Source organism: Phaethon aethereus (genome assembly GCF_964289735.1).
Source record: "Phaethon aethereus genome assembly, chromosome: 1".
NCBI lineage: Eukaryota > Metazoa > Chordata > Aves > Phaethontiformes > Phaethontidae > Phaethon > Phaethon aethereus.
Window position 1 is genome coordinate 48,328,592 of NC_138575.1, and position 27,095 is coordinate 48,355,686.

The 27,095-nt window shown below is 37.6% G+C and overlaps 1 protein-coding gene across 1 annotated transcript; it reads right to left on the minus strand.

The window, feature by feature from the left end:
- Positions 1–1,149: 1,149 nt before the first annotated feature.
- On the minus strand, positions 1,150–26,751 carry RASSF9 (Ras association domain family member 9; the record flags this gene model as incomplete). The annotated part of the gene is made up of 2 exons (XM_082000384.1): positions 1,150–2,425; positions 26,705–26,751. The coding sequence occupies 2 exons, from the start codon at positions 26,749–26,751 to the stop codon at positions 1,150–1,152; spliced, it is 1,323 nt and encodes a 440-aa protein (XP_081856510.1).
- Positions 26,752–27,095: the final 344 nt, after the last annotated feature.

A 27,095-nucleotide genomic window follows, 5' to 3' on the forward strand; every position in this document is an offset into this window, starting at 1 on the left:
CTGGGGCCAAATATTTAATGAGCTATATAAAGTGGATCAGCTTTAGCTGTATTCCAAAGTCCTCACCAAGGAAATAGGTTTTACAGGTCCACATCCCTTCTCCAAAATAGCGTGAGATGGGATTTGATAACCTACCTGCTCTGTGAAAACGGTAACTACCTGGCTATTGGGAAACAATGTCTAGCCAGAGCCAAAAATGTCTGGTTCCTACCTGTCCCTTCTGTTATGTTTTATTTGGTAGTCATGATCTGAGGAGGCCTAAGACACTGGATCTGGCTGGTGATATAGGCAGGAGAAAGCCTTGCTGAAAATGCCCCTGGGGTTAGGTGTGAGCTTGGGATTTAAGCGTCTCGCACAAGCAGGACGCAGGCAGTTCTGACATGCCCGCTGGCAGGAACTATGTGGACTTAAGCATCACTGGGGCAACTACAGGGTAACAGCAGATAAGGAGGGGTTTTAAGGATCTTCGAAGCAGTTAAATACTGCTGAAAGAGAATGAAAATTAAAAACCTACGTGTGTAAGGTAATTTTAAAATGAGACCTAGATGTTTTTGAAAATATCATCCTGACAATTCAAAACTAAATTTAAATACACAGCATAAATGCTATTGCATTTTTTTTGTCCTGCAATATCATAAAAACTATTTTTTAACAGATCACATGCTCAATTATATAATCCTTTACAGCAGCTTCATGGCAGGGAAACTCCAGCTGAATAAAGCTAATGTAACAGAGCAGAAAATCAAGCTCTCTGTCTAGTTTGGTTTAATCTCTAATTCACATTCCTAAAATGTTAGAGGGGTGGAGAAGTGGACCCAAAGATTAGGGAGTATCAAATCTCCAGACTTTTGGTCCAAGCCAGTCAGAATGCTCCTGCTTCACCAAGTATCAATATTACAAGGTCTAAACAATCTGTCCTGATTTAGCAAAGCCAACAACCTTGCACCTATTAGCAGTTAACCCATGAGACTGCCCGTGCATTTAAGCACAAGTATACTACTAAGCACATAAATGACACTGTTTACTTTGCTAAAGTGGTGCCACAGTTTTAACATCTTGAAGGGCTGAACTCTCAAGACAACAAGGTTTACCAATTCTTATAAATATCCTCCAAAATACGACTTTTCATAAATGCGTGACTGTTTTCAACTATGTTGACAACAGTACCATGTCCCCTGAAGTTATTTCAGAGTCCTGACTGTGTGTAGAGCTGATTCCAGTGTCAGAGTCTGTATCATTTATGTCCAGATTAGTCACTCTATGAACAAAGTCAGGAATAGCAGCGCTGTTGCTGGAGATGCTGCTGCCCTTGGATGGCTCTTCATTTGATGGAAGCCTAGTTTCAATGTTGTCTTTAACATGTAGTAAATTAAATTCTTCTGTAAGAAGTTCGTATTCTTTTTCCTTCTTTTGAAGCAGTGAGTCCCTGTATGTAAGTTCTTTCTGAATGCAGCTCAGGTATGAGTTGATTCTCAGGCCATCTTTCATACTTTTTTCCAGCTCATATTTTACATTTTCCAAATTTGAGTTTTCTAGTTCAGCATTAGAAGCTCCTTCTGTGTGAACATCATCTCCATTTTTTTCTGTGCATATACCGTGTACCTCTCTCTCAATTTCAGCACACAGCTTCTCTATTAATTGTTTGTGATGTTTCAGTCTCTCTTCGACCTGTAAAATTCCCTCACTTTTGCTCAAATAGTCATGCATCTCTCTTTGATCATCTGGCCTGCTCCCTTGCTGCTCAGCCTCACTTGGATTGATCATTAAATAGGAGTCCTGAACATAATTTTCTCCGTCATTGGCCACACGATCTAGATGGAATTTCGCTTCACATTTTTCAATTTCCATATCTAGTTCCTTCATTCTAAGGACTTGTTGATGAATGGTATGATCTTGAGAAATGATCAGATGAATCAGTGTCTCCATATTATCTCTCTCTTGCTGAACGCTGTCCTGTTTAAGCTTGGCCAATTTCCGGAAAGTTTTCCTGACAATTTTCTTTTGCTTGTCTATTGGCAACATCTTCATGTAATTTGCTGGACTGAGCTCCCACTGTTTTTCTACATTTTGTACTACCTTAGCTTCAGCTGTCTTCCACAATGGAAATGAGAGGAACGCATCTGACTTTACCAACACAAAGTGCAAATTAGACTGCTCTTCCCCCCAGGCCTTCCAAAGTCTCAGAATCTTTGTCAAGGGAGGAAGCACTCGCTCTGAGCCTCTCCATTTTTCTACAATGCAGTAATCACTAGGTTTTCCAAAAAGGACCTTTTTCTCTCCAAATGTTGCTTGATGTTCCTCAAGCAGTGCTTGAATCACTTCTGAGCAAGTTGTGCGCTTTGTCAGGCCACATACAATTTTCTCTTCCTGGCAAACCCAAACCACAATCTCTCTTTCATTTGAAGCCATGTCCTTGTTGGGAGACCTGGAAAACAAGAAGAGACCCAATATAAATTACATATCAATGGCAGAGACTGTATGAATAATAGCTGTAACTCGGATACAACTATCACATTGAAAAATTTCCTTATTATTGTACAAGGCAATATTCTTGTTTAAATTACATGAAGAAATACCTTTGGACTAAGTAACAGAAAAACACACCCATTTCAGCTGCTGCTTTAATATTATTACTAGTTCAACTGAATGTGAATCTCACACAAAATGTCTTTTATAAAATTAAGGTTTTGTACACATAATGTGTGCATTAACAGTAAGTTATAAAGCTTGGCAATCTGCATTACATTTCCAGACTCTCCTAGGATAACATAACTTTCAGATCTGCATATCTGTTCTCATAACACAGACTTTGCACAAACATTTGTAAGCTCTTAATATCACCACAGCTTTTGAAGGGAAGAATCATGCCTCCAAATATACACTGAACATAGATGACTGAGAAAAGATGTTTGAACGCTAAGTTAAAAAAAATCGATGATAGGATAAATCTATAGCTCTTTTGCCACACCTGCACCCACACAATTGTAAACACCATTATTTTCCACTGTGATTTTTCACTAACAAGTCTCAAGAAACTTGTTGCTTTTCCTGAAGTACCAAATAGCCTGAATTCTAGCGAGCTGTGAGAACACTGAGACAGAATACATATATAGGTCTGTATTTTATAACCTTTGTAATGATAAAGAAATGCCAGAAAATGTAAAAAGTTGACTTTTTAAAAAAATTTATTTATGAATTCCAATGAATGTAGTATTAACCTGACATTAGCAGCTGGTACCTCCTTATACATTGAGATACCTAACTTCAGGTGTCTAAGATCCCATTATGGTTACTATAGCTGTCTAATCAATACAATCAGTGGAGCCTAGAGCGTGATTCAGCTGTCCAAATGGAGAAGCTCACTTTACAGTTAACTCTTAAGTTTGTCCCCACCTGAGTAGCCCTGGACTGCCATGGACCTACATTGACAGAGTGGCCTTGTGGAACCTGTTCAGGATACTCCTGTCCTCTAGCCTCCATATGCATAATTTGCTGCTTGCCCAGACCTGGTAATTTGACCTCTTGCCTAAAATGATAAAACAATTAATTCCCTGAGGAAAAATGCATTTCCTTGGATTTTCTGGTATCACTTCCAGTTCATTTGAATGAATGAGATTTAACCCAGTCTGACAGAGAAAGCTTGAAAATGATAACGACAATTTGGACAATATTCTAAGGGTTCAATACCACATTTATTTCTATCTGTGACTACTTATTCGCAGTACTTTTCAACTCTTTTGAGATGTAGTAGTAATGGAGTTTTACTTGGCTTAATTAGGGTTATACCCTATGATTATTAAAGGAATCCCACTTGTTTCTTTTTCTTAATTACTACACAACATGAGAGACAAACTACAACCCAATAAATTGAACTATGGGTGACACAGCTCTAGGTGCCACTCTGACCAAGAGGCAATAAACCAGGAGACTGCAAATGAATATTAATAAAACATACAAGAATGAGTTTATTAGTGTCATCGCAAGGGAGAGCTCTGTCCAACTACATTGCTCGAGGTCTTGGAACATTCCTCTGTAAAGTTTGTATTTTGGTAGATTACTCTGAGTAATGACATCATTTTCCCACTTCAATAGCTCTCTCTTACAGGCCAGCATTTTACAGTAATTACTTTTTAAAACTGGTGTTCAGAAGATTAATAATGTTTTTATAGACTGCTTCTCAAAATAGGAAAGCTTATGTCACAGACATAGAAAATCGAAAATGGCATGAAGAAACAGAAATATTCAAGTTTAAATGAAAGACAATATCATATTAAATGGCATTACTGTTAAGTATGTCACATGCTAAGAAGTCAGTATCTGCAAGTTTTTTCAGGTTTACAGAATACAGGATGCTGTAGAAAGATTTTTGTCTGTTGACAGATTGATAGTTAAATGAAACTTACATAAATAGACAATTGCAGCATAAGTCAGCTGTGACAGTCAAGTAACGCAGTATTTGCTTTATACTACAGATATAAAAAGAAAAAAGGGATAAACTACAGAGTTACAGAATATGTTAAACATAAAATTATGCAAAACGAATTACCAAAATAGAGTACCTCAAACAATGTTCACTACTGATACATAAATAATTGACCTAGAAATAAAAGTATATTACCAGTCACCGAATTACAACTTATAAAAGTACCGATAGAAAAATAAAAATTAAACAGGCATAAAAACACAAGAAATATGGATTTGGATTTTGAGGAAGTACATTCAGACGGTGTATTTCCTGTTGTTTTTTGTAATCAATAAATACATTTCAGGGAATACACATTATCTCAGCCTTCTAGCATTCTTCTGAGAGTCTTATGCAATTTGTTTGCACATTTAAGCTCTTCCTATTTTTTTTTCTCTTTCTTGTTTTTGGTTGATTGCCATATTGTCTCCTAGGCAATATTTTTCATGTGTAACAGATTATGTGAGTTAAGCAAAAGCTTACTGTCTCTTTTCCTCCTGCCTCCTTTAAAGCTTTCCTATGAAGACGGTTTCTCTCTGTGTTATTAGTAAATCTTCAGATGAATTTGAAAACTCCATAGATACCCCATAGTATTAGTGTACTGATAAATACTTCTGCTATTCCCATTTTTCACATGGACTTCCCACTGACTTCAGCAGGACTTAAGCAAGCTTCTGATGGAAATACATTGCTTATTGCAAAGCAATCTCTACAGGAACTCTGCAAACTATATGGATATAAAATGACTTTTTTAAATTACTCTTTTCAATAATTTTCTAGTTCTTTATCACCCCCTGTTATTTTTTCAGTTACAATGCACCTGTCTACCCAGACTTTACATCGAACTTTTTTACATCGATTTTTCTTTACCCTTTCTATAGCGTATTTAACATACTGAAGTCCGAAACTAATAGTAGCACTGGAGGAATGGATAATGTATGCACATGCAGGTACACAAAGAACTCAAGTAGCTTACACATGAAAATATATACACATATATATATATTTGTATAGCATATGTAACACACACCTTGTAATTATATTGTCACCTTTTACAGAACAGGAGAGAAAAAAAAAAGAAATTCTGAACATCGCTGTAATTCGCTGGATCAAAACAGAACTGTAAAGTGCAAATTCTTTCATTATTTTTTCCATATGTTTGTCACAACATATATTATCTTCATTTTTATTCAGCAGCCTCTTTAAATTTTTGATCTTTCTTTTTAATCAAAAGGAGCTAGCAAGTCATTTATAATCTTACAGTGTCATGGATTTCTAATATCATCTAAAAAATCAAAAGTGTTCTTTATTATCCTCCACTATAAAATGGTAAACTGACGTGGCCTACCATGGACCTTTTAAGTAAAATTTATTGTATAATTCTTTAATCGTAGTTAATTCAGGTAGTGCCAAACAAAAATGAAGCTTCAGTGTGCCGATCACAGCATAACAATTATTAAAGACTTGCTTTCAGGATGCAAAAAGATGATAATACTCAGAACCAACTGTCATTAAGCTGTGCTTTCCTCATAGGAAGTGGAGAGCAGATTCCCCACTTCCACATACGAAGTGGAATTCATCTCACTTAGGCATTTGGAAGTTATGACTTCAGTATAAATTCACCATCGAAGTTCCTACTTGTCATGGGAAGAGAGTGGCAAGGAGAAAGTCACCACAGCCTAAGCTATCTATGTCATTGGGATGAATTCTCAAACAAAGCTATTTCTCTCTTTCATTAACGACAAGAGACCTATATTGCCATCTTCAATTAAATAGCTCACTTTCAGGTAGCTATAGGTGAGAATAATCCAGTCAGATTCTGGTTTATTGTCTGAGAGATATGTAACAAGAATGGTTGAGACAGCAGTAGATTTAATAAAGATAACTAAATATGGGACCTACGTATTATGACTTCATAGCTTAGTTTAGATGCTGACAATTCCATTTGCTGTTCAATTTATTACTATCATTTATAAGGAAATCTATGAAGTCATTTCAGTATTAAAGAAGATATAATCCAATTTATAACTCCACATCTTGAATAAATATTGGTTATTGACTGATTTTTTTTTTCTTGAGATGTAATACTAAAAATCACAATATTCAACAACAAGTCTGCTTTTAGACGGTCATTTTAATGAAGAGGGAAGCTTTTTATATTTACTGATTCCTTGGCCTTGTCATCTTGCTGTTTTTTAGAGAAAGCAAAAGAATTGTCATTTTTAATAACCTATCAATTAATGAGTATCTAATAGCTAGGGTGTTTATCCAGTTTAAATATATGACTTTCTTGAAATCCAATTCCAGTAGCAACTTATACAAAACTAGCTAGGCAACTTCTTCGTTTTTCCAAAAGTTTATTACTGTTGCTGTAAGCAAGCTTTAAAGCTTTCAGTTCTGGCTTGAATTCTGTTTCTTTGAACTGATCACTGAAATGTTCTATTCATGTATCTATGATTTTAAAGCCTTGATGATAATGAGAACATGCAGATCTATCTTTTTTTGCAAAGTCACTTGTTGCTCAGGAACAGATGAGAATTTAAGCTTAAAAATGATCAAAAGTACATTTCCAATCTCTTGTTTGTTTTGATTGCTAGTTTTATGCTTTCCACTCTTTGCTTCTCTTCATGATGACCCAAAAAAACATTCTAATCACGTTATAGACCTCACACAGAGTCTTGATTCTGTCAGCGCAAGCTGATTGTTGTGTGTCAGATATACATTTCATTAATTTAATATTCAGGCCCAGGGGGAGAAATGTAATACATTCCATCAACGTATAGACAAAACAAAAACATATATTTATGTTGGACAAAGTCAAAATATAAGATAACTAAAATACTGCAAATGGCATTTTCGATATTCACTAACTTTAAGGAATGTCTGGTACAAAAACATACATATCCAACACATAATTCTTTGCCTTCCTGAAAATTTTAACTTTCTTCTTAAATATGGAACACAGTTTTACAACCAATCATGCCGATCAAATAAAGGGATCCCCCCTACTTTTTAGAATTTATTCTACATGTCTACAAGATGCTAATTTTTCCTTCTAATTTCAGCAAATATTCTGGGACTAGATCACTTACATATCATATTGTTAGCAGATTAACATAGTGTTTCTGAAATATCACTGGCATTTGAAAAATATTTTGTCTCTGTTGAGAAAAAAACCACAAATAAAACTCTTCTCTCTCTTCATTGTAATAAATTCATTGTAGATGTTCACAGAAAAATAAAATGGAATTCCATTCTCAACATTCCTTTATTTCTTGATGTACGATCCCAAAGGAACTAATCAGACTGAGTAACTCAAAAATACCTAGATATTTGCTAGAAATTTCACAGCCCAGACATTTTTGTGAACCCCTTGCTAATACTACTGTTTAATGCTTTACCGATTTTAAATCAACATGACCATGAAAGTTTTTTGTGTTAGGAAAGGGATTAAAAATTTGAGATTATGTTAATGATCAACAATTTTATTAATTATCTCCTCCCAGTCATTGAAATCATTTATACAGAATAAAAAAATCAGCAGGTGAAAATAAATGGCACACAAAGCAGAACATCACTCCTTTGCTTGAAAATGTATACAACTTAATAATTTATAAATATGACATCAAAGAGTTTATGCTGGCAATCCATTTGTGTGAAATAGTCTAGTCATTTTTTCACCAATTTATTGGGGAAATAATGTTTTATAATTTTAATTTTTAGAGTTGGAAGAGCTTTTACTTATTATGTATGAATTAAATTACTGTTAATCAGATGTCATGAAGCCGTATCTGTTAGAGAGTACAATTGTTTGTGGGTTGGAATATTCTTGTAATTCTTGGTAAAATAATACCACCTTTTTTCTTTCATCATTGCATCCGCAAATGGCACATAATCAGTAATCTTTATGTCAGAAGGATTGCTTCTAGTATTATGCTAGCAGATTATGTAACTAATTTATCCAATTTTAGTGTTGAAAATTAATCAAATTTTGTACTTTTGAGAACTTCACTTCATCTTTTTTTTAATTTTTGATGCTGTGCTTGCATAAATACATTTCAGCATACATAAGACCCAGAAAGCAACACAACTGTCATCTGCAGTGCAAAAAAAGCAACAGAGCAGTAATTTATAAACAGCCTCCTATTGATGGCATAAACCCTCTCAATAGCACATTTGAACATACTGTCTAATCTGCAGCAGATCAGATGATAATTGTGGTTTATGCTTGACCGGCTGCCATGTTGAGGTCTTCAGTTGACCAGAGCTCTCAGGTACGTGCGATACTGTCATGAGCTCCCCAGAGTAAGACAAAAGTGCTTCTAAATGTCTAAGAAACAAACACCTACATTATATCAAAATACCACCCAGAACAACTCACTTCTTCAATGGAGAAACCAAATGTGACTAAGTGATAGAACAGGAAAAAAAAAAAAGCTTTAGGAGACAACCCTCATGCTGCCTACTTCATCCTCACAGTGAACTGCTTTCCTAGAGCTTTGGTGTCTGCCATGTCAGAGCTCTCCTGGAATCCACTAAGAAACATGAAACTGTCAGGAAGACCCTGGCTCCCCACACCTCTTGGCAGGTTCTCTCTTTCTCAAGCTCTGCACTCCCAGCTCCTCACCAAGACCTTGTGTGCCTCATCTGCTACCTACCATGCTGCACAGTGGGGAACAATCTCCAAGCCAAGCATGCTCAGTTGCTGAGCCACTTGCTCTCTTGAAAACAGTGTGACACAAAAGCATAAAACATCCTGGGAAAACAAGGGACATCTGCCACAAAAACATTTAGTAATCCAGTGTTTTCAAGGGGATGGTCTTTAAGCATGCTGCTGGGGCATGCAAATCTGCCCATTTGGATTCTGGCTAGTATGTATTTGTGCTATGGTCTTCTCTTTGTTCTGCACTCATAAACGTTTCCTTCATGTGCAAGGGCCAGAGAGCACGCAGCTTTTTTAAGCACTTGATAATAACCTTGTTATCTCTGTGCCTCAGATCCAAGTCGTAACTAACTATCAAAGAAATCTGATGGCTTTTAATTATATTTGCTTGCTGGAAGTAAGGAGAGGCCAATATTACAGACATACCTACTTGATACAAACAACCTGCATTTGTACCATAGGACACATGCTCCATGTCATTTGAGAGCTTCTTATACCAGTGATATTTACATGTCAGTGTATATAAGGGCTAATTAGTTTATCAGTCATATTCCATTTAGAAATGATAATACGATATCACTTTTATTATTTATTTCTCAAAATCTCAGCATGTTACCATATATATAAATAAGAGCATATATGAGACAGTGGAAGATCATTTTGAAAGAAAAGATCAAAACATTTTTTGGCTCAGTGGGATTTTTATCTGTGAAATTTGAAAAAAAATAAAGCTACTGGTGCCATGTGTTGCAGCCCTTGCTTGGAAGAAACTCCAACTTAATTTGATCCAAATGGATTTTTGACAGTGAGTTTAAACATTAAAGCTATAAAGAATACGCAGCCCATATGAAAGCTGAGGTAAGAAGTATTTCAACCTTTCAGGCACAAACAGATCATATTAGAAGTTCACACTAAGTTTATTCAGACTATCCACATTTAACCCACCTTTTTTCTCAACTTTCTGTCACCTTCTGTAAAGTTACACAGAAAGCAATAAAGGCCAAATCTTATATTCAGTATGCCTCCTGCCTAAGTAGATTACATGGTTCTGAATTTCCTAAGGGCAGCAACGAGGAAGTATCTACTCTCTCACCACCCAATGAAGCTGGAATTACTCCAAAGCCTTAGGGATTCAAGACAGCCTATTAAGTAACTGCATTCCCATTCCCCTTCACCTATCCCTAAAAAACAATATTGATGGAGGCACAGTTAATGTCCATATCATGTAGGAGATAGAAATTCCATACTGATGTGTCAGAAACTTGGTCCTTCTTCCCTTCTGAATCACAAGAAAGTCAGGGCAATGTCTAGCTAAAAAGTACCATGGCAAGGCAGGGCTGTTACTTTAACTACAATAATAACAACAATAATACCCTTCCATACAGATAATCAGAGTAGTCCCAATACTGCAGGAAGCCTTGTGAAGAACACCATAGAACTTGTGAAAACAAAATAATTTTTTCAAAAGAAGTAACTTAAATACCTCTCTACCATCTGTTTCTGTATTCATGTAATGTTGTTCCATGATAAAGCTTCCCCCTTTACAGAAATGTACACAGGCATTTATTAAAAATAAAAGAAAATTAGGCATCTAGGTATTCATGTGACATTTTTCAAACATATACACAGTAGTTTGGATGTTCTAAGTGAAATATTTCACATATTTGAAACAAGAAAACAATTTAAACAAAGGCTATTTTAACTAGCTGTGTACAACACATTTCTCCTGGCGTAAGTTTATGTTCATTTTGTAATCCCTTTTTAAATGCATACATTTTTAATGCAGCAAGATTCTCATACTGTCAGGAAGCAGGAAGCTTCATGAAACATTTTAATTAGCAACAGCTGTTGAAAATTATGTCCTGTATCAATTATAATTCATGCACTTAAAACTATAACCAGTTCCTTAATCTTTTCTGCAGAGGAATGCCATCACTTCAGTTAGCTAGTGTACAAAACTGCATACATTATAATTCATCAATGATGTATGGTGAAAATTTCTGTTTATCCAATCATTTTACACTATATTAGTGCTCTATGACAAATTTCAGTTAAGTAATTTTGAATTGGAATGGGATAATATTATTCTGCCATAGAATGACTAACATGAAAAGTATGAAGGTTTTAAAAAAATGTTCTGTAAAGATAATTATTTTCTTGCAAATAAGTCTTTCACACCAGAGTTCATGGTGACATCAAATGTCAGATTTCAGTAAAAATCCAATGGGAAATTGTGTGCTTCATTCTAATAACTGTACTTCTTGGACACAGGTGCCTAAACAAGGACCAATATTTAAGAAAAATAAAAAGGGAAAAAAAACCCTGACATTACTTAAAATAGATGTAAAAGAATAAAAGCAGACAACAAGAAGAACCAACAAGGACTGAAAGTAATAATTCTATCATCTGATAAGTAGATAGATGGCAGAGTTTATACTAAGTAGAAAATAAGCCAAGAAATTGCACTAACTCAGAATGTTGCACTAATAGAAAAAAGAAATTTAAAGACATTGTAAGAGGAATTATACACCTTGCTCACTAGATAAGAGTGGTAGTTATGGTGGATTATCCTGAACACCCTCCTGTCCCTCCATTTAATAATGACGTAAGTCTGTGCCATTGCTCCAGTGGCCAGTATTGTTTTACAAAATCTCATTTGCAAAGTCCAAATGCAGATTTTCAGCAAAGGTGACCAAAAGGTTGCTAAGTCCTCCCCTTTCCTTATTAATTCTGCTCTATACTGTGTTTACGCTCCCAATTGTTTAACCTATAGGCAAGTGCAAAGCCTGCAGCCTCCATTCGGATGAAGACTGCATCTGTCCCTGCCCTTTTCTCCTGTCTCACCTCTGAAATTATACCTCTCTCCCTAAAGGTATACATTCTCTATAAATTACATCTATGCCTTAAATCTGCCTTCCTGTCGGACAAATCATCATTTATCCATTGTATATTCAAAGTCATAAGGTTGTTAAGTGGATATTAGTAAAAAAATGTTTGGAATTGCAATGAATAGCATCAGCAAGTGTGCTGTGTACACAAAATGCCATGACAGGTAACATGTTATCATATCAGGCCTGTATTTGTGATGGCTTGACACAGTGGAGGTTTGAGAACAGAGGATAGCTAGCTGTCCATCAAAATATTTTCCAAGATGACCAACAATAACATTAACAATTTGCTTTACTGGGAAAACATGCTTTGATGTGTATATTGCAACTGCTACTGAGGAAGCAGCTGTGATACAGGAATGGAAGATCCAGGAAAAACTCCAGAGCCAAAACAAACACTGACATATTCAGTGTTAGTAACTCTTTAGACCATGATGGGGGGAATAGGAAGATGGGCATTTTCAAATTCCTCAGTGTTAGTAAGCAACATGCAAAGTTTAAGAATATCAATATAGCAAATGCTACATCTTGATTTTGGGCAGTGGGTAGTTCTCACTAGTTGACAAATGAAGTTGCCACTGGTACTTTTATCTACCACCACCAAAATTTTGCTACATTGCAAAAATACAATTCTGTATATTGTTCCTGTGTCTACTTAAGTGCCTATGCATATTTAAGCACTGGTTACACTATATAAGGTTTATGGGTCTGTTATTAATAATAACGTACAGAATGTGTCTAAAATGCCATGACTCTCAATAATACAGAGGAAGCAGAATCATTTATAGCTCATTTAGAACATAGGCTTCTAAATGGTAAAGTTAGTGCTGCTATTACAGCCAACAGAAATTTGGTTTATCAAACTTCTCCCATTAGAATTTTTATAACTGCCTTTTAAAGCACCCTGGTTGTTTATGAGCTTTTGACATCAAAGAAGTCGGGGGAATTCCAAGGGTTGAAAGAATGATTTTCGTTGTTGTTGTTCCATGAAATTCAGTTCAGCTTTTGTTGAAAGGCAAACGTACACTATTTCCCTCCCCTGGGTTTGTCAGCGTCTTGCTCAGTGAAGAAATAAACACAAAGCATTCTGAGGTTGGGCCTGGACTGCCAAAACATGAACAAAGCGTGCTATATGTAGACCAGTGATAAAAAGGTATGTTGAATAAAAGAACAAGATACAGACAAGGAAATAGTAAGATTTCATGCCACCTTTCCAATACTCCCTGGGCTAAAGGACGCTGGGATGGTTACCTTCTCATGAGCACTTATGCACAGTATATGGCTCAAACAGTTCAGTGTACCTCTTCTCTATTTCTGGTGGCACCATGAGAGGCAGATCCTAACCTCATTCACAATGAAAGGGAAGAATGTCCAGATGGACTTGGTTTCTTTTCACCAATCCTCAAATGGAACTCAGACTCAGCAAAGCATCTCTTCTTTTGCTTATAGTCTTTTCCTGATAGCAACCTACTGTAACTACTTCTGTAGTGCTCTAGCAGAAGCTTATGGCAAATATCAGAGTTTGGACATTGTACTTCGTGATTTTGAAAATGAACATTGTAGGAATCAGTATTTTTATCTTCTGTTTTTTAAACACCCCAACACTTCCCAGACCCATCCCCAAAATATACAAAATTTTTTGCAAGATAACTACCTTACGAAAGTGATTATCCTAAATACTATTTTTCCTGCTAAATCTAGTCTTATAGGTTAGCAATTGTATGGCTTAAAATATTATGAAGTAATTTAGGCAATCTGATGTCTACCTGACATTCCCATCTCCTTGCTTGTGCTGGCTTTGCTAGTTTAACCGAAGGGTTTCCAGCCTGATAAACTGGCAGCAAGCTAACACAGAAAAAATAAAAAAAATATAAAAAGAAAGGAAAAAAAAAGGGGGGGGGGAATAAAAAGGAGAAAAAAAGTTTTTTGAGTAGTGCTCCCAGAGTTGGGTTCTAAGGTGTCAGGTGAGAATAGTACCAGTGCAAAGAAAATAGTAGAGAGTGACCAGGAGCCTGGAAAGGGGGCTTAGGAATGCCCTTTGTGCAACAGCAAGCCTTTAGATCTGTTCAGCCATCTCATCAAACATCACCCTTCCTTAACTTTTTGACATCTAATGATTTTTCAAAATAGATTTTTTTGTATATCATAAAACCTAGTTTGAGTATCTCTTTACAGTTTGCCAGGAATGAGAAAGGCAGGATAAGCTTTAATTTTTTTCTCTATTTATTGCAATAAATTTTGCAGAGACTGAACCACCCACTTTGAAATTATACTGTATGATCTTCCCCACTTCATTTACTTTCATTAAGTTACACTGAGGATGTCACCTCAAAAGGGATTCTGTCAAAACCTCATTTACAAACAATTTTTTTTTCTTTCAAATTTCTCCCTCAAACTTTCTGAAAGATAATTCAGTGACAAATGTGTTCCCTTACTTACAGTATTTGAAGAGCTAAAAGGAAAAAAAGATGATGATGAAGTGGACTCTTATATAAATCTTCACCCTAAAGAGCTAAATTGGATACTAGATTTATAATTATGCTAACAAGAAGAGTGGACATAAATTTTAAAAAAAGAAACCTGAAGCATTTTAGTGTCCATTGACAATCTGAGAGATGTGTGCAGTTTATGCTTTCAAGTAATTTTCTAAAATTGCTTATCAATGAATGCTTCAACATGTAGTTAGACACAGGCTGATACGGTTTCTGAAACATCACCACATTCTCTCTGAAGGAACTACTGAGCAAATGAAATAAATTGTTAACCTTCCCAGCTGTGCTCTGCCCTAGCAATGGATATGCTAAAGAGGGCAGAGCAGCTTGTGAAACTGGTTCTTAGCCAGCTGAGCAACAGAGATAGGGAAGGCAAGAAGGGAGGAATTGCTGTCTGGAAGCAAGGTTAATGCTGGATCGTAAAGATCAAGAGTAATGGGAAATCCACTGGATTAAAGTAAAGAAGGAAGTATAGGCAAGAGAGAGATACAGAGAATAGTGCCCAGTAGCACACACACACCATTTTTAGCTATGAGAAGATAAAGGAAGCTGACTGCAGAGGAAAGACATTCCACGAGTGAGATAAAAATCCATGCGAGTCCTAAAATATTTGAACAATCATGACTTAAGCCCCAAAACTGTTCTAGAATAGAGATAATGAGTACAAATAATGAATTTCCAGCTGGGGCCACCTGAAGAGGCTTATAGCCATGTCAGTTGTCATCACAACCCTCCCACTGGAACTGAGCTGCTTGTCTGACCTCCAAACCACATGAGTCATTGTGAATTAGACCATAAAGATACAGGTCTTGTTAAACCATCTAAGATAACCCACCTGAATGTGACTGAACAGTTTAGGAAGAAATCATTCAAAAATTTGATACAGGTGAAAAGATTGTAACCCCTGGCAAAAGATTTGTGATGAATAGTGAGACCAGGTGTGGGCCAGAAACCTGCAGTGGGCACAGCTGAAGCCAAACAAGGCCAGGAGTCTGTGACCAAAGACCAAGGCAGGCCCAAAAAATAATGGGGCTAGATTTGTGAGATGCATCTATGGCAGGATAGTGACTATCCCAAAAGGGCTGTGACACCAGAAAGACACTACAAAGTAATTGTTGTCTTTAGTTCACAGAAAGTCAGACTGAGTCAACATTCAAATTAATCCCATGTTTCTTTATTTCACATATCCAAATGGCTTTGCAGGTGGGGATTCTTTCAACATATGAGCAATTCAGATGACTTCATAGCTCAAGGAGGATAAAAAGGCAGTTTATTTCTACCAAGGCACTTCATAAGCTGAATGGATACCGCAGTGACAGCTGAATAAAGGCATTCTTCCTTCTGCCATGTGAACTCTGTGATGTTTAGAGAAATACACATATTTAGCATTCTTCCATGACATGTTCGCATTCTATTTGTCACTTCTGACTTTAAAGAACCCATGTATGTACCCAGTTTTGTAATATGTAGATGCATATATATGCAATCTACAGAAGTGACTATTTCTGCACATATTTTTATATATACGATAATTTGGTGGTTGTAATATATTTTAGGGCATGTTAGCTATAGGTGATAGAGGTTAGATCTGTAATTAGATATGTGACAGTATATCTTATGTGCTATGCATATGCATTATATGATCACATACAACACAAACTGTCATATATGGATTTATATATTGAATGTATGTCTACCATGCACAAATGCTTTAGCAGAAAGAAACATGCTTAAGTTGCAGTCAAGTACTCAAAAATTTTAAGCATTGGTGTTAAAGTTTTCCATGCAACTTGTTTCAACAAAGATTAATTTGATTCAGCGTATCCATAGCAAGGTGCATTCTCTCCTGTACATCCTGCCTCACCTGAATGCATACAAGAGACAATACTCAGTTTTGCCAAAGCCACAGAAGGTACTGAGACATTGCAGACACTGAATGTTACAACTTTCAGGTGTCTTCCCCACTGCTGAAGTTCATAACACCCTTTTGGACACCTAAACTTCCACAAACAGTGCCATGGAAGAGTTCAACTCCTAACAAAAAGGATTTGCTGACACCAGCAAGTTCAGCAGGAACTGCCCTAAAGTTCTCAGAAACATGAACAGAAGGGCAGGACTTAGATAATGTTAGACTACATTCAAATGTTCACTGCATAAAAAATACAATATTAATTAGAACAGCAACCAAAAGCCTGAACTTTTGAACTTAAGCCTTCAGCATGAATCCTTGTCTTTCTCTGGATTACTGTTAACTCATATGAGCCAGCACAAAATGGAAGAGCTTCAACAGGAAATACTGAGATCATTTCAGTTTAGAATAGCTTGACAGGACTTTCCTGACAAATACATGTTGAGGATGCCAGAGTGGGCACCTCACAGGGGTGTTCTGGCCACCAGGGTGCCTGCTGCACTTTGTGTGTTGTTGCACATGCCCTGAACTGGGCTATTAGACGGGACGTCATGGTTAAAAAAGCTGAAAGACTGCCTTTTTCTTAATTTTGGTAAGGTGTGAGGAAGGCACATAGCCACAGAGCTGTCAGGACCAGTGTAAGACATGATGGGAGTATAGGCAGGTGAAGTGCTGAGAGTCAAAATGGTATTACTTCAGGATTTAATCATAATTTTGTGAACATCAAAAGTTCTTAAAGCTTGTCTTAGGTGACTACAATGACATTTAGGTACCAAAGCCTCCTTCATAAATCTAGCCCTTTTTACTTACATTTTTTCAGTATGTTTATTTTTTATCTTCTCTCCTATGTACAGTACTACCCTTCACAGAAGAAACATTTTTTAATTTAATCTTTTGCTATATGCCTTCTATCACCAGATATTCAATTGCTTCACAAGCTGACACATTACTGAATTTACGTCCACATACTCTTGTAGAGAGAGCGCTCCCTTTTAGAAGGGAGCCAAAGCTATCCACTTGTTTAAGTTCCCACTTTGGCTAACTGAATTGGTATCTATACAGATGTCCAAAGCAAAACATCCATAACCTTCCTTTGCTCAGCCCTTGTGCAAAATAGATTACAGGACACCAAATTAGCAAATGAGGAACATGCAGTGAGCAACCACTTTCGTAAACTGCGGTTTATGTGACTTGCCCAAGATCACGTAGGAATTTTGTGGCAGGGGCAGGGAAGACATCCGTGCTATTAGGATGATTCTCCCTTAATCATACACTACCCACCTGTAATTCACCTCTCCATTCACTATTCCCTTTTTAATTTCCAAAATGAATGGTACAAAAGATGGTTAATTAGGTGCTCTACAAAGTCTGAGCATGCTCCATGAAGAGCTTCCCTTTGAAAATGATTGGGGTGGAGCTTTTGTCATCTACCTTAAGCTATTTAAAATGTAGATGTGTAGTCAAAGATAATTTTCTGACCTTCCTCTGTAATCAGTGGCATAAGATAGGCACCTCCAAAAGTGTGATTAATGCCATACTGAAAACCTGTCTAAGGCTGAATGAATTGCCCTCTGGAAGTGTTTAGATGTATCCATTAACTACAAAGAGTACCTAGATGACTAGATACCTAAATTTTCAATGGCTAAAGTTGAGTAAGATGAAGCTCGACTTGTGTGTTTTACCGTGTACCTGGATCTTATGAACAGTATGAGTGTCAGTCAAAGTAAGTACTGTGACCATCCACAACTGCAGTTCCAAAAATAACTCAGATCTTTGTCTAACACCTGTAATGGCCTTCATGTATAAACAAACATGATTATCTACCTAGACCTTAAAATACCAGAAGTCTGGGAAAGTACGGTAAAGTCGATACCAATCCTAAATTTTTGTTAGAGAACTGGATTTGTACAGAGCTTTTCAGTAAAACAGGATACTAGTAACAAAGTGGCCCTGAGAGATACAGACAATAGTCAGGTTAAACAAGTACACTTACTGCCTTAGCAATCAGTACAGAGGAAGTCTGTCAACAGGTAACGTCCAAGTGAAACAACAGTTGAGAACATCAATTTACCAATTATGAAGCCAACAGAAACAAGAGCAGCTGAAAATCGGTGTATGATCCCGCATTTATAAATATCATCAAGCCACTCTTTGATTAGTGAACAGAATCTGATATGATAAATGAGGAGTTTTGTGTCATCAAAACAGTGCCCCACCTGCTGCTATGAAAAATTTTGTAGTTTAAAAGTGCTTTCAGAGTGGAAACTACCCTCTGTAGAAATAATCTTTTTGAATTTGGAGGAGGTTGCGGAAAGCAAAGTAAGGTGTTCCACATGGATGAAGGAATCTATTAACACAGAGCAAATTGCAGGTTCAAGACCCAAGGCAGACTCCCTTAAAAATTAGTAGTCTTCACTCAACTACACTATTCCACTGAGGTCATGCATCCGTAGAAGTTAAAATAAGGTAAATAAAACTTGGTCTAATAGATTATTACATTTTTATAAACCCGATTTTGTCCCCGAACACAAGAATGTTAAGCTTTTGCATATTTATTTTAAGCTTTGTTTGTTTGTTTTATTACAAGGAGGACAAAATGAATATCGTGTGCTTTTCAAAAGAGCTGGTTATATTTTCCATTATAATGGGAAAATCATAACTCAGAATTCTTTACATTAATGAATGAGAACAGATAGGGGTGGAGAATAAAGCAAGCAAATTAATCAGACAGTTTTGACCCTCAAAATACACAAATTATATTTATATATTTTATTCACAGCAAATACCTACCCTCTTCATAAATATATTTTCCTCCTATCATTACTCTGTAGCTGACTAATGAATGCGGGGGAAAAAAAACAAACCAAAAAAACAACCCAAACCAAGGAAAACAGATGTTTACATCACCTCCAAGATTACATTGTAAGAAATAAGTTGGTAGCCTGGCTTCTTCTAATGGTCAAAAATCGTATGCCTAGCAACCATCTGAACTACAAATGAAATGGTTCAAATCGACAGAGGCAAACATGTACTCAGACAGAGAGAAGTGAGAGTGAAATAGGAAAAAGCTGGTGAAAGAGAAACACAACTTTAAGCACAGTCCATTTGAGAGGTGTGCCAAACTTGCACTGGAAACTTTTCTTTCAAGTATAGTGTCTTTTACTCCTCTTGACATGTTATCAGGACTTAGGTTTCATAGCATTAAAAACATAATTACATGACAACTTTATTATCATTACCAGTGAAAACCTTCCTTTCTGATTTCTGGTTTCAAAAGTTAACTTTCTTTCCTTATATTCACCTCACAAAACCACCTCAAAATCTGTTAAAGTACACATGGCATTTTTTTTATTTATCTCCCTTTCTGTGACGTTACAACCCTTCTCATGACCCATTTTTAACATGAAAAATTCTTGACTGTTGAAAATTCCTCAGTGAATCATGTGAAATCAAACCTAAACAATCCACAGTGTATTCTCATTTCTCTGTGTGGCAGCCAGCTCTAGTGGACTGTACAAGAATTAGAAACAAGGAACTCCCAGATTTTATTCACACTTATCCCACTAACTGGCTTTCACACTCTGCACTTCTACAGACTTCACACTGTCTAGTCATGCCGTACTTATTTTCCTGAGGCATGTAAATATTATCACCTAAATTACAGCTAAGGAAAACTAAGCATGCTTATCAGTTGTCTGAGGTCACAAACAAGTTTGCATCGTTATCACTATTACAACATGCGCGCTTTAAATGCATTTCTGGATAGGTCAAGAAAGGAAAAGGTGACTAGTGGGTACCCATTTGAGGCAAGTTCCAGAAAGGTGCTGAAAATTTTTCTTTTGTACAAGGCTCCCCCAAAAATGCAACTTCCAAAATCACTAATTAGCTCTGGGCTTTTATATTTATGTGTAATACAGATGATTTATGAAAAACTTTCTTTTTTATTGCAAGAGTTTTGCAAGTCCATGGAAAATCTACAACCCTGGAAGGTACAATGCCATCACCAGAATTTTTATGAAAACTATACTGCACTGCACTCAGCAGTTCTAAGTAACTTTTTCTAATAGGAGACATAGGCATGGAATAGTTGGTTAAAAAAAAGACAGGACACAAACTCATTTAACAGAAATTTTCAGAGAACTCTGCATGATGTTTGTCTGTAATGTAAGATCTTACCTACCTGAAAATTACACTGAACAGTATTTGTTTAGTACCTGCATTCTATAGAGGATGGTTGTGGCCTTTGTTACACAAATAAATTGTCATCTATTTTCCCCTCTGATTCCATTTGGTTGGCCACTCTTTCTTTCTGTTCATCCTGAAACTGTTTGACTCTTATCTGTTGTATCTTATGTGATACTTGGGGAATTGCTAGCACAGTAGCACTGCAGAAAGTCACCACCTTTAGAGTAACACATAAAAGAAACATCAGAAGTGACAGTAATAGCTCAGTTGCCTATGCACGTGACTGGGTACCAACATGTTCTAGGCTTCACTTAGTGTGTGGTCTTAAACAAAAACTTTATCTTGCATCATCCCTCTGTCACCATTAATAAGGATTTATCTGCATGTTAAATATAGAAGTTACATGAACTAATTAAAGCTTGTACAGCATATGTGATGTTAATGCTTGCAAATAATAATGTTTAAGAACATAATTTTAAGTTGTTATTATTCATCTTATAAAACAAACAAAACAAAAAAATAAGATTTTTCTGAGCATTAAGTGTATACCTTTGTAGGTCAATCAAGGGGTACTACTCTGTGATTATCACTGACTTTTATTAAAGTTACTAGATTAAAAAAAAATTCCCATTTTTGAAAACTTACATCTCTTTACTGAAATCATTACACATTTAGCAACATGTCTCTTTTCTCTGCATGTAAAATGCTAATTTTTCATCAGTAAAATAGGAAATCAACACTGATCAGTGAGATTTTTCTTATGTATTACTAAAAATGTGTTTCTTTTTCTGAAGTGTATCTTCTCAGCCTGACTTTACATTATACTAGTGTTTCAGATTAGTTTCAACTTAACCTAAGTAATGCTCTTTCCTTAGATGGTGTAGTATTACACACATCTATTACTCATTTTATTTACTCCTTTGGAATGAAACTGCTGTCTGCCCTCCTGGAACAGTAGATAATTAACTCCTTAGAAATGAGGTTAGTGCTTTGCCAGACGAAAAGCTCTTCCTGAAAGTGAAGTGAACAAATATGTACAAAGATTATTAGAAAATGTATGCAACCATTTTGACCCCTGAGACAAAGCTGACAAGCCAGACCAGAAAATAAATTATGATGTATGAACTCTGTCTCAAAAAGGAACTTCTTCTTTGGTAGTTCACAAATATATCTCATGCTCAAGGAAAAGTAAAAATAAGGAGAAGAATGTGTTCCACCATTACCAAACAAGCACCATCTTTTCAATCTAAAAATTTAACACAGATAGTACTATTGATTCTAAATAAGCTTTATCCCCCCTCCCCCAACATACATACCAGATGCCTGGTAGTCTTGAATCAAAAAGCACCTTTATAGCTTCATATAGACTTTTCTCCGGGTATGCTCATCCAAGAGGAGAGGTATTAGACATCTCACATGATCCCATGAGACTTACAGTGTGGGTCATACACAGTTCATTCTCATTCGGATAAGCAGCTGGTTGCCAAGAGCTTTTCCAAACCTTAATGGTGAGTATTTTCAGTTTTGCTTAACCAAGGCTTAAAATGTACAGCAGTGTACTCCACCGTAGAGCAGCAGAGATGTTCAGAGTAATACTCAAATCACTGTGCTAACTAGGTACACTGAGAAACTACTGGAGGGAGGGAGGGAGGGAGGGAGGGAGGGAGGGAGGGATCATGGTAATGCTAGGTCAGTATCAGATAGATGAAGTCTCTAATCTAATTCATTAACCTGCACTTGTAATATAAAACCCGAGAGAATAATCGAATGTTTCTCTCACTGGAGAGGGGCCTCTGGCTGTTGGGACAGTACGTGTTGGGACAGTCCTGTATGAATGAATATATGGTCTTTCTTTCTACCTGTGAGCCAGAGATACGCTGGTTAGAGGCAAACATAAGAAGTAGGCAAAGCAGATCCTTGCCTCCTATACAGAAACACTATGCTAACTGCTGTGACACTGAGACATTGACAGTAAAAGATGGAAAAAACAGGAAGGAAAAGCAAAAGCAATAAATACATTTAAACAATAACAGATTTGTAGCACAACTGTTTCATCATCAAACAGTACCGTGGGTTCAGATGTGTTGTATGTCAACAGAGCATACAAATGGTTGTGGCAAACTTAGGACCAGTATGAATTACACTGACAAAAAATATTTCTCAAGCTATTTGTGCCTAACAGGACAGCCCTACAGCATCAAGGACAGATATGTGAAGAAGACACATTCTCTGTACGCTCTCCCTTTCAGACTTCTACTTCCCTGGCTACAACTTGCATGGAACAGCAGAGCTTCAGGAAGTTTGGGTAAGGTTTATGTGAAACACCCACGGAAGAGGCCTCAATGAAAGAGAAATAGCAATGGAGTCAGCTTTCTTGGTGTGAGATCACTGGACAGGTAAGACAACGATAGATCCAGATACTCTTGAGATGGTGGGTAACATCTGAAGTATTTAAATGAACATAAAGACCCATTTTCAGAAGTGACCAGATCTAGTGCCCAAGAGCAGAAAAGTCCTAATCTTACAGAAAATCAACGGGGCATAGATTCCTGTTCTACTTAGCAACCAGGAAATCATATACAATGTGAAACCCTGGTACATAAACACTGCAAGTATATATATGCTTTCTATTTGTTGCTCGTATTTGATAGGGAGCTGTTTTGTCTCTGTGCAGTGCAATGTGTTAGATCAATACTAGACTTTTATCTGCAAAGAACTCAATGCCCTTTCTCTTACTCTGTCTTGGGCTGAGCATTTCCTCACATCACCACACTTCCAAAGTTTGATATCAGTTGAGCATTCCTCACACTCCCAGAGAACAGCATCTTTAAGAGATTTGCATAAAGATAAATCCCCTTGAGTTTATTCATATTACGGAGGCTTAAACCTGCAGGAAACTGTCCCTTTTCCTTTATTGCCTTAGAGGGTACAGCCCATCCCTGTTGAACGCATTTGGGTTTGTAGGTGGGTGGAGCTTGGCATTGCTACCTTTTGGATGTATTGTTTTCCAGGGGACACATTGACAAGCGCATACACACTCTGAGGACTATGATTATTTCTGGATGCCGCTGGAGGCCAACGAATAGTAGCAAAACTCCTCATAACTTTTGAAAAAGATGTTGAGATGTCACTAATTCTCTTCCTGGACAAGAAAAATATGTTGGGGCCACATTCCTGGTGACTGGTCCTCTGAAATCAAATCAGGGCTTACAGTGATCTAATGGTTACCTATGCCTTGTGCTGTCTCTCTGAATGAGTGAGTTTTCAGCAGCCCAAAAGGGTAATACTGACTTAAGATCTTTCAAATACTAGAAGGAGTTCAGCACAGGTTTTGTCTTCCTGAGGTTTAATCTCAGTTTCTTTTTCTAAAGGCTTGTGTCACCACAGCCAACATCCCCCACCTCTTGCTCAAATACCTCATACACACAGATACAGTTAGAGTAACCTCTTTGTTTAAACTCCGAGGTCTTAGGGGTAGAGACTAACATTTTATGATCTGGATGTGAAGAGTCTACTGCAAAACAGGGCCCTGATCTGGGACCTCTGGGCAATGCTGCAAGACAAGCATTAATTACAGAGGTGTCATCTTCTTATCGGAGCAAATGACTATAATGCCTTCATTTTCCTTCTGGCTCTTCTTCCAACCACCTTTGTTGCCTTGACTTAGCTTTATGTCCTCCTCCTGTAAACATGGATTTTATTCCTCATATGCTTATTTTATAACTTTTAGGAGTTACATTTGCATGTAGTTAATGGTCATTAAATACTTGCCGTGAAAAAGCAAAATGGGAAGAGAGGGAAGGAGAGTTCTTGCTCCTCCCATACTCCACCTTGAGTCAATAATTTTTCTGTTACAAAAACTGAGTTTCTCAGAGAGAAGTGCTAGACCTAATAAAAAACCCAGCAGATTAAATATACGTATATATGTATGACCCTATTTGGTCCCTCTTTACAGGTAGGCAGACTAAGACAAGGTAATGAGCCACAAATTCTGATTCCCCAACCACTGTTCTAAACACAGACAAGGATTTTAAGTTCACTTGACTTCCTTTTCAAGGTTTCAAACGAGTTCACAAAGGTATAATTATAATGAAAAAAGAATTATTACGTAGCTCTTCAATCATCCTGCAAGACTCTTTTACTAACTGCATAAGCAAAGTTTAATTCTCAAAAATCAGTATCAAAAGCTAATGTGAAATGCACAGAAATGTAAACATTTCAATAGATAATAACACATCTTAAGAACTATGTAGTTTGCTTTGTTCTTGACCACCCCACCCCCCTCCCCCATTCTGTAGTCTTAAGATTTTCAGCCTCTTCTTATTGCCACAACATCTCTCTACCATTAAAGGCATTAGTTTCTTTTTTCAGGGGGTGGTGGGAGGGGTGAAATTAGAAGAAAGTGCTAGATGTTCACAGTAATGGTTCCTCTGTTATTTTAATTTTTATTGGCTATTTAAAGCTTTGGATTATGACTTTCTTTTCCTGTGGAATAAAATGTCACATCAGCAAACACAGTAAGATTGATGCAATTAGTATGAAGATATTTTAAAGGTCCAAAAGAGAATCAGTTTCACCGTTGAATGTAGGGGAACTGTGCTTTGTGATTTAACACAGTTATTCAGGTAATTGACGGCAGTAGCAAAACTTCTATTTTAATAGTAATAAATTTACAGCTCTATGTAAAAGCAATTTAATGTAAAAGTTCATGTCCACCTTTCCAGATCTTCTGAACATAAAATGTCCACGAGAAGTACACAAAGTTTTTCTGTTTCCAGACGCTTTAGCAATATACACTGTTTAATCAGTAACCTACAGTATTAATAATTCTAATAGTATCCTATTTTTTAAACCTTGACCATATAATATACTAAGTTCCCAACAAATACAATCCCCCCAGAATAACTTTCAGTGTATAGAACAGGAAAACCTAAAGTCAAACCTGGAAAAAAATCAGGACATTTTTACACGACTTTTTAGGGTCCAATTATAGTCCCTCTGGAAAAGGTTTTCCCTTGCGTACACTTAAATATGAACTAAATTTCAGTGGTGAGCACCAGTCAATGCAGGGATGAGATTACAAGTGATCTCTGAGTTTCTCGCCGAGACAAAATTTCACTGATCTCGTTCTGTTCAGTCTTGGCTAGATGGGTTCGGCCACTGTAAATTCCAAGCAAATTTGCTCCACTCCAAGCACATTTACTCAAAAAATCCAGTGCCATCCTAGCACTTAAAATGATTACATAACTCTTTTTCTTCTTTGTACAATCGGCGTGCGCGGCATGTGGAAGCACGCACGACGTGAGGGGCAAAGTCCCCATACAGAAACTTCGCAGGAGCCAACCCAGGGACCACAGCTGACACCCTGAACATTTTTCTAGGCAAAAAAAACCCCCATAGGCAGTCAAGTCCAGCTCAGACTAAAGGCTAACCAGAAAAAAGCATCTCCCCTGCCCACGCTGGAAGATCGATGCTCTCCTACCTCCCAGGCTTATAGCCAGAGGACCAGTTAAGGGACGGGTTTGATCCTACGGGGCAGCAGGCTGCGGCTCTCCCCCCCTGGGAAACGAGGGGAAGCGGAGGGCCAGGGGCCCAGAGCCCGGCCCAGAGCCCGGCCCAGGGCCCGGCCCGGCCCGGCCCGGCCCGGCCCGGCGCGGCCCGGCCCGCCGCAGCCCTCCCATGCGGAACTCGGGGAGTATTTTGCCAGCGCGGGTGAGGGGCTCCAGGTCCCCCTCGGCCGAGTCTCACCTTGTTAACACGGGGGACTTCCAATGTTCGCCTTGGTTTAGACGGGGGAGGTTCAAAGTCGGGAAAAGCTATCTTCCCCTCGCTGAAAATACTGCCCAGGAGTCAAAAGAGCCAGAGAGAACAGGGGAGAGAAGGTCCGCGGGAGGGGGAGAAGCGCCTCTTCCCTCCGCACACGCCGACCCGCTCTCCCCGGCCCCGACTCCCACTCCCAGGTGAGCGCCGAAGTCACGGCTCCCGGGAGCGGCACGGGTCCGGAGCAACACATCCTTCCCCCAGAACCAAAAAAAAAAAAAAAAAAAGAGTAGAAATCCATCCCATATCGCCCTCCTTTTTCCTCCACGTACTCACGCACTTTACCTGTTTTTATGCCGGGTTTTTAATAAATTCCTTCCAAAGGGAGCCATGATCCCAGCGGCAGAAGCATAACATCAGCGATCCTCAAACAATTCGAGGGTGTTCCCTTCTCCCCTATTTTTTTCCCTGAGCGCCTTCCAGCTTGTTAATAGTCACTGAGCGTAGCGATGAGCTGGAAGTTGTGCAATTTACTGCTAACTTTGAACTCCGGCTTGTTGCTGCTGCTGCTGCACCTTTGGAGTCCTGCCCAGCTGCAAACTTGAAGGAGGCGTTTTAGGAGCAGGAAAAAGAAGGGGGGGAGTGGGGGGGTGGAAACACGCACTTGCTCTTGTGATGTGAAGTTATGCACAGAACTTGCTAAACTTTCAGCCTCGTCACCCTCAGGGCATCAGCC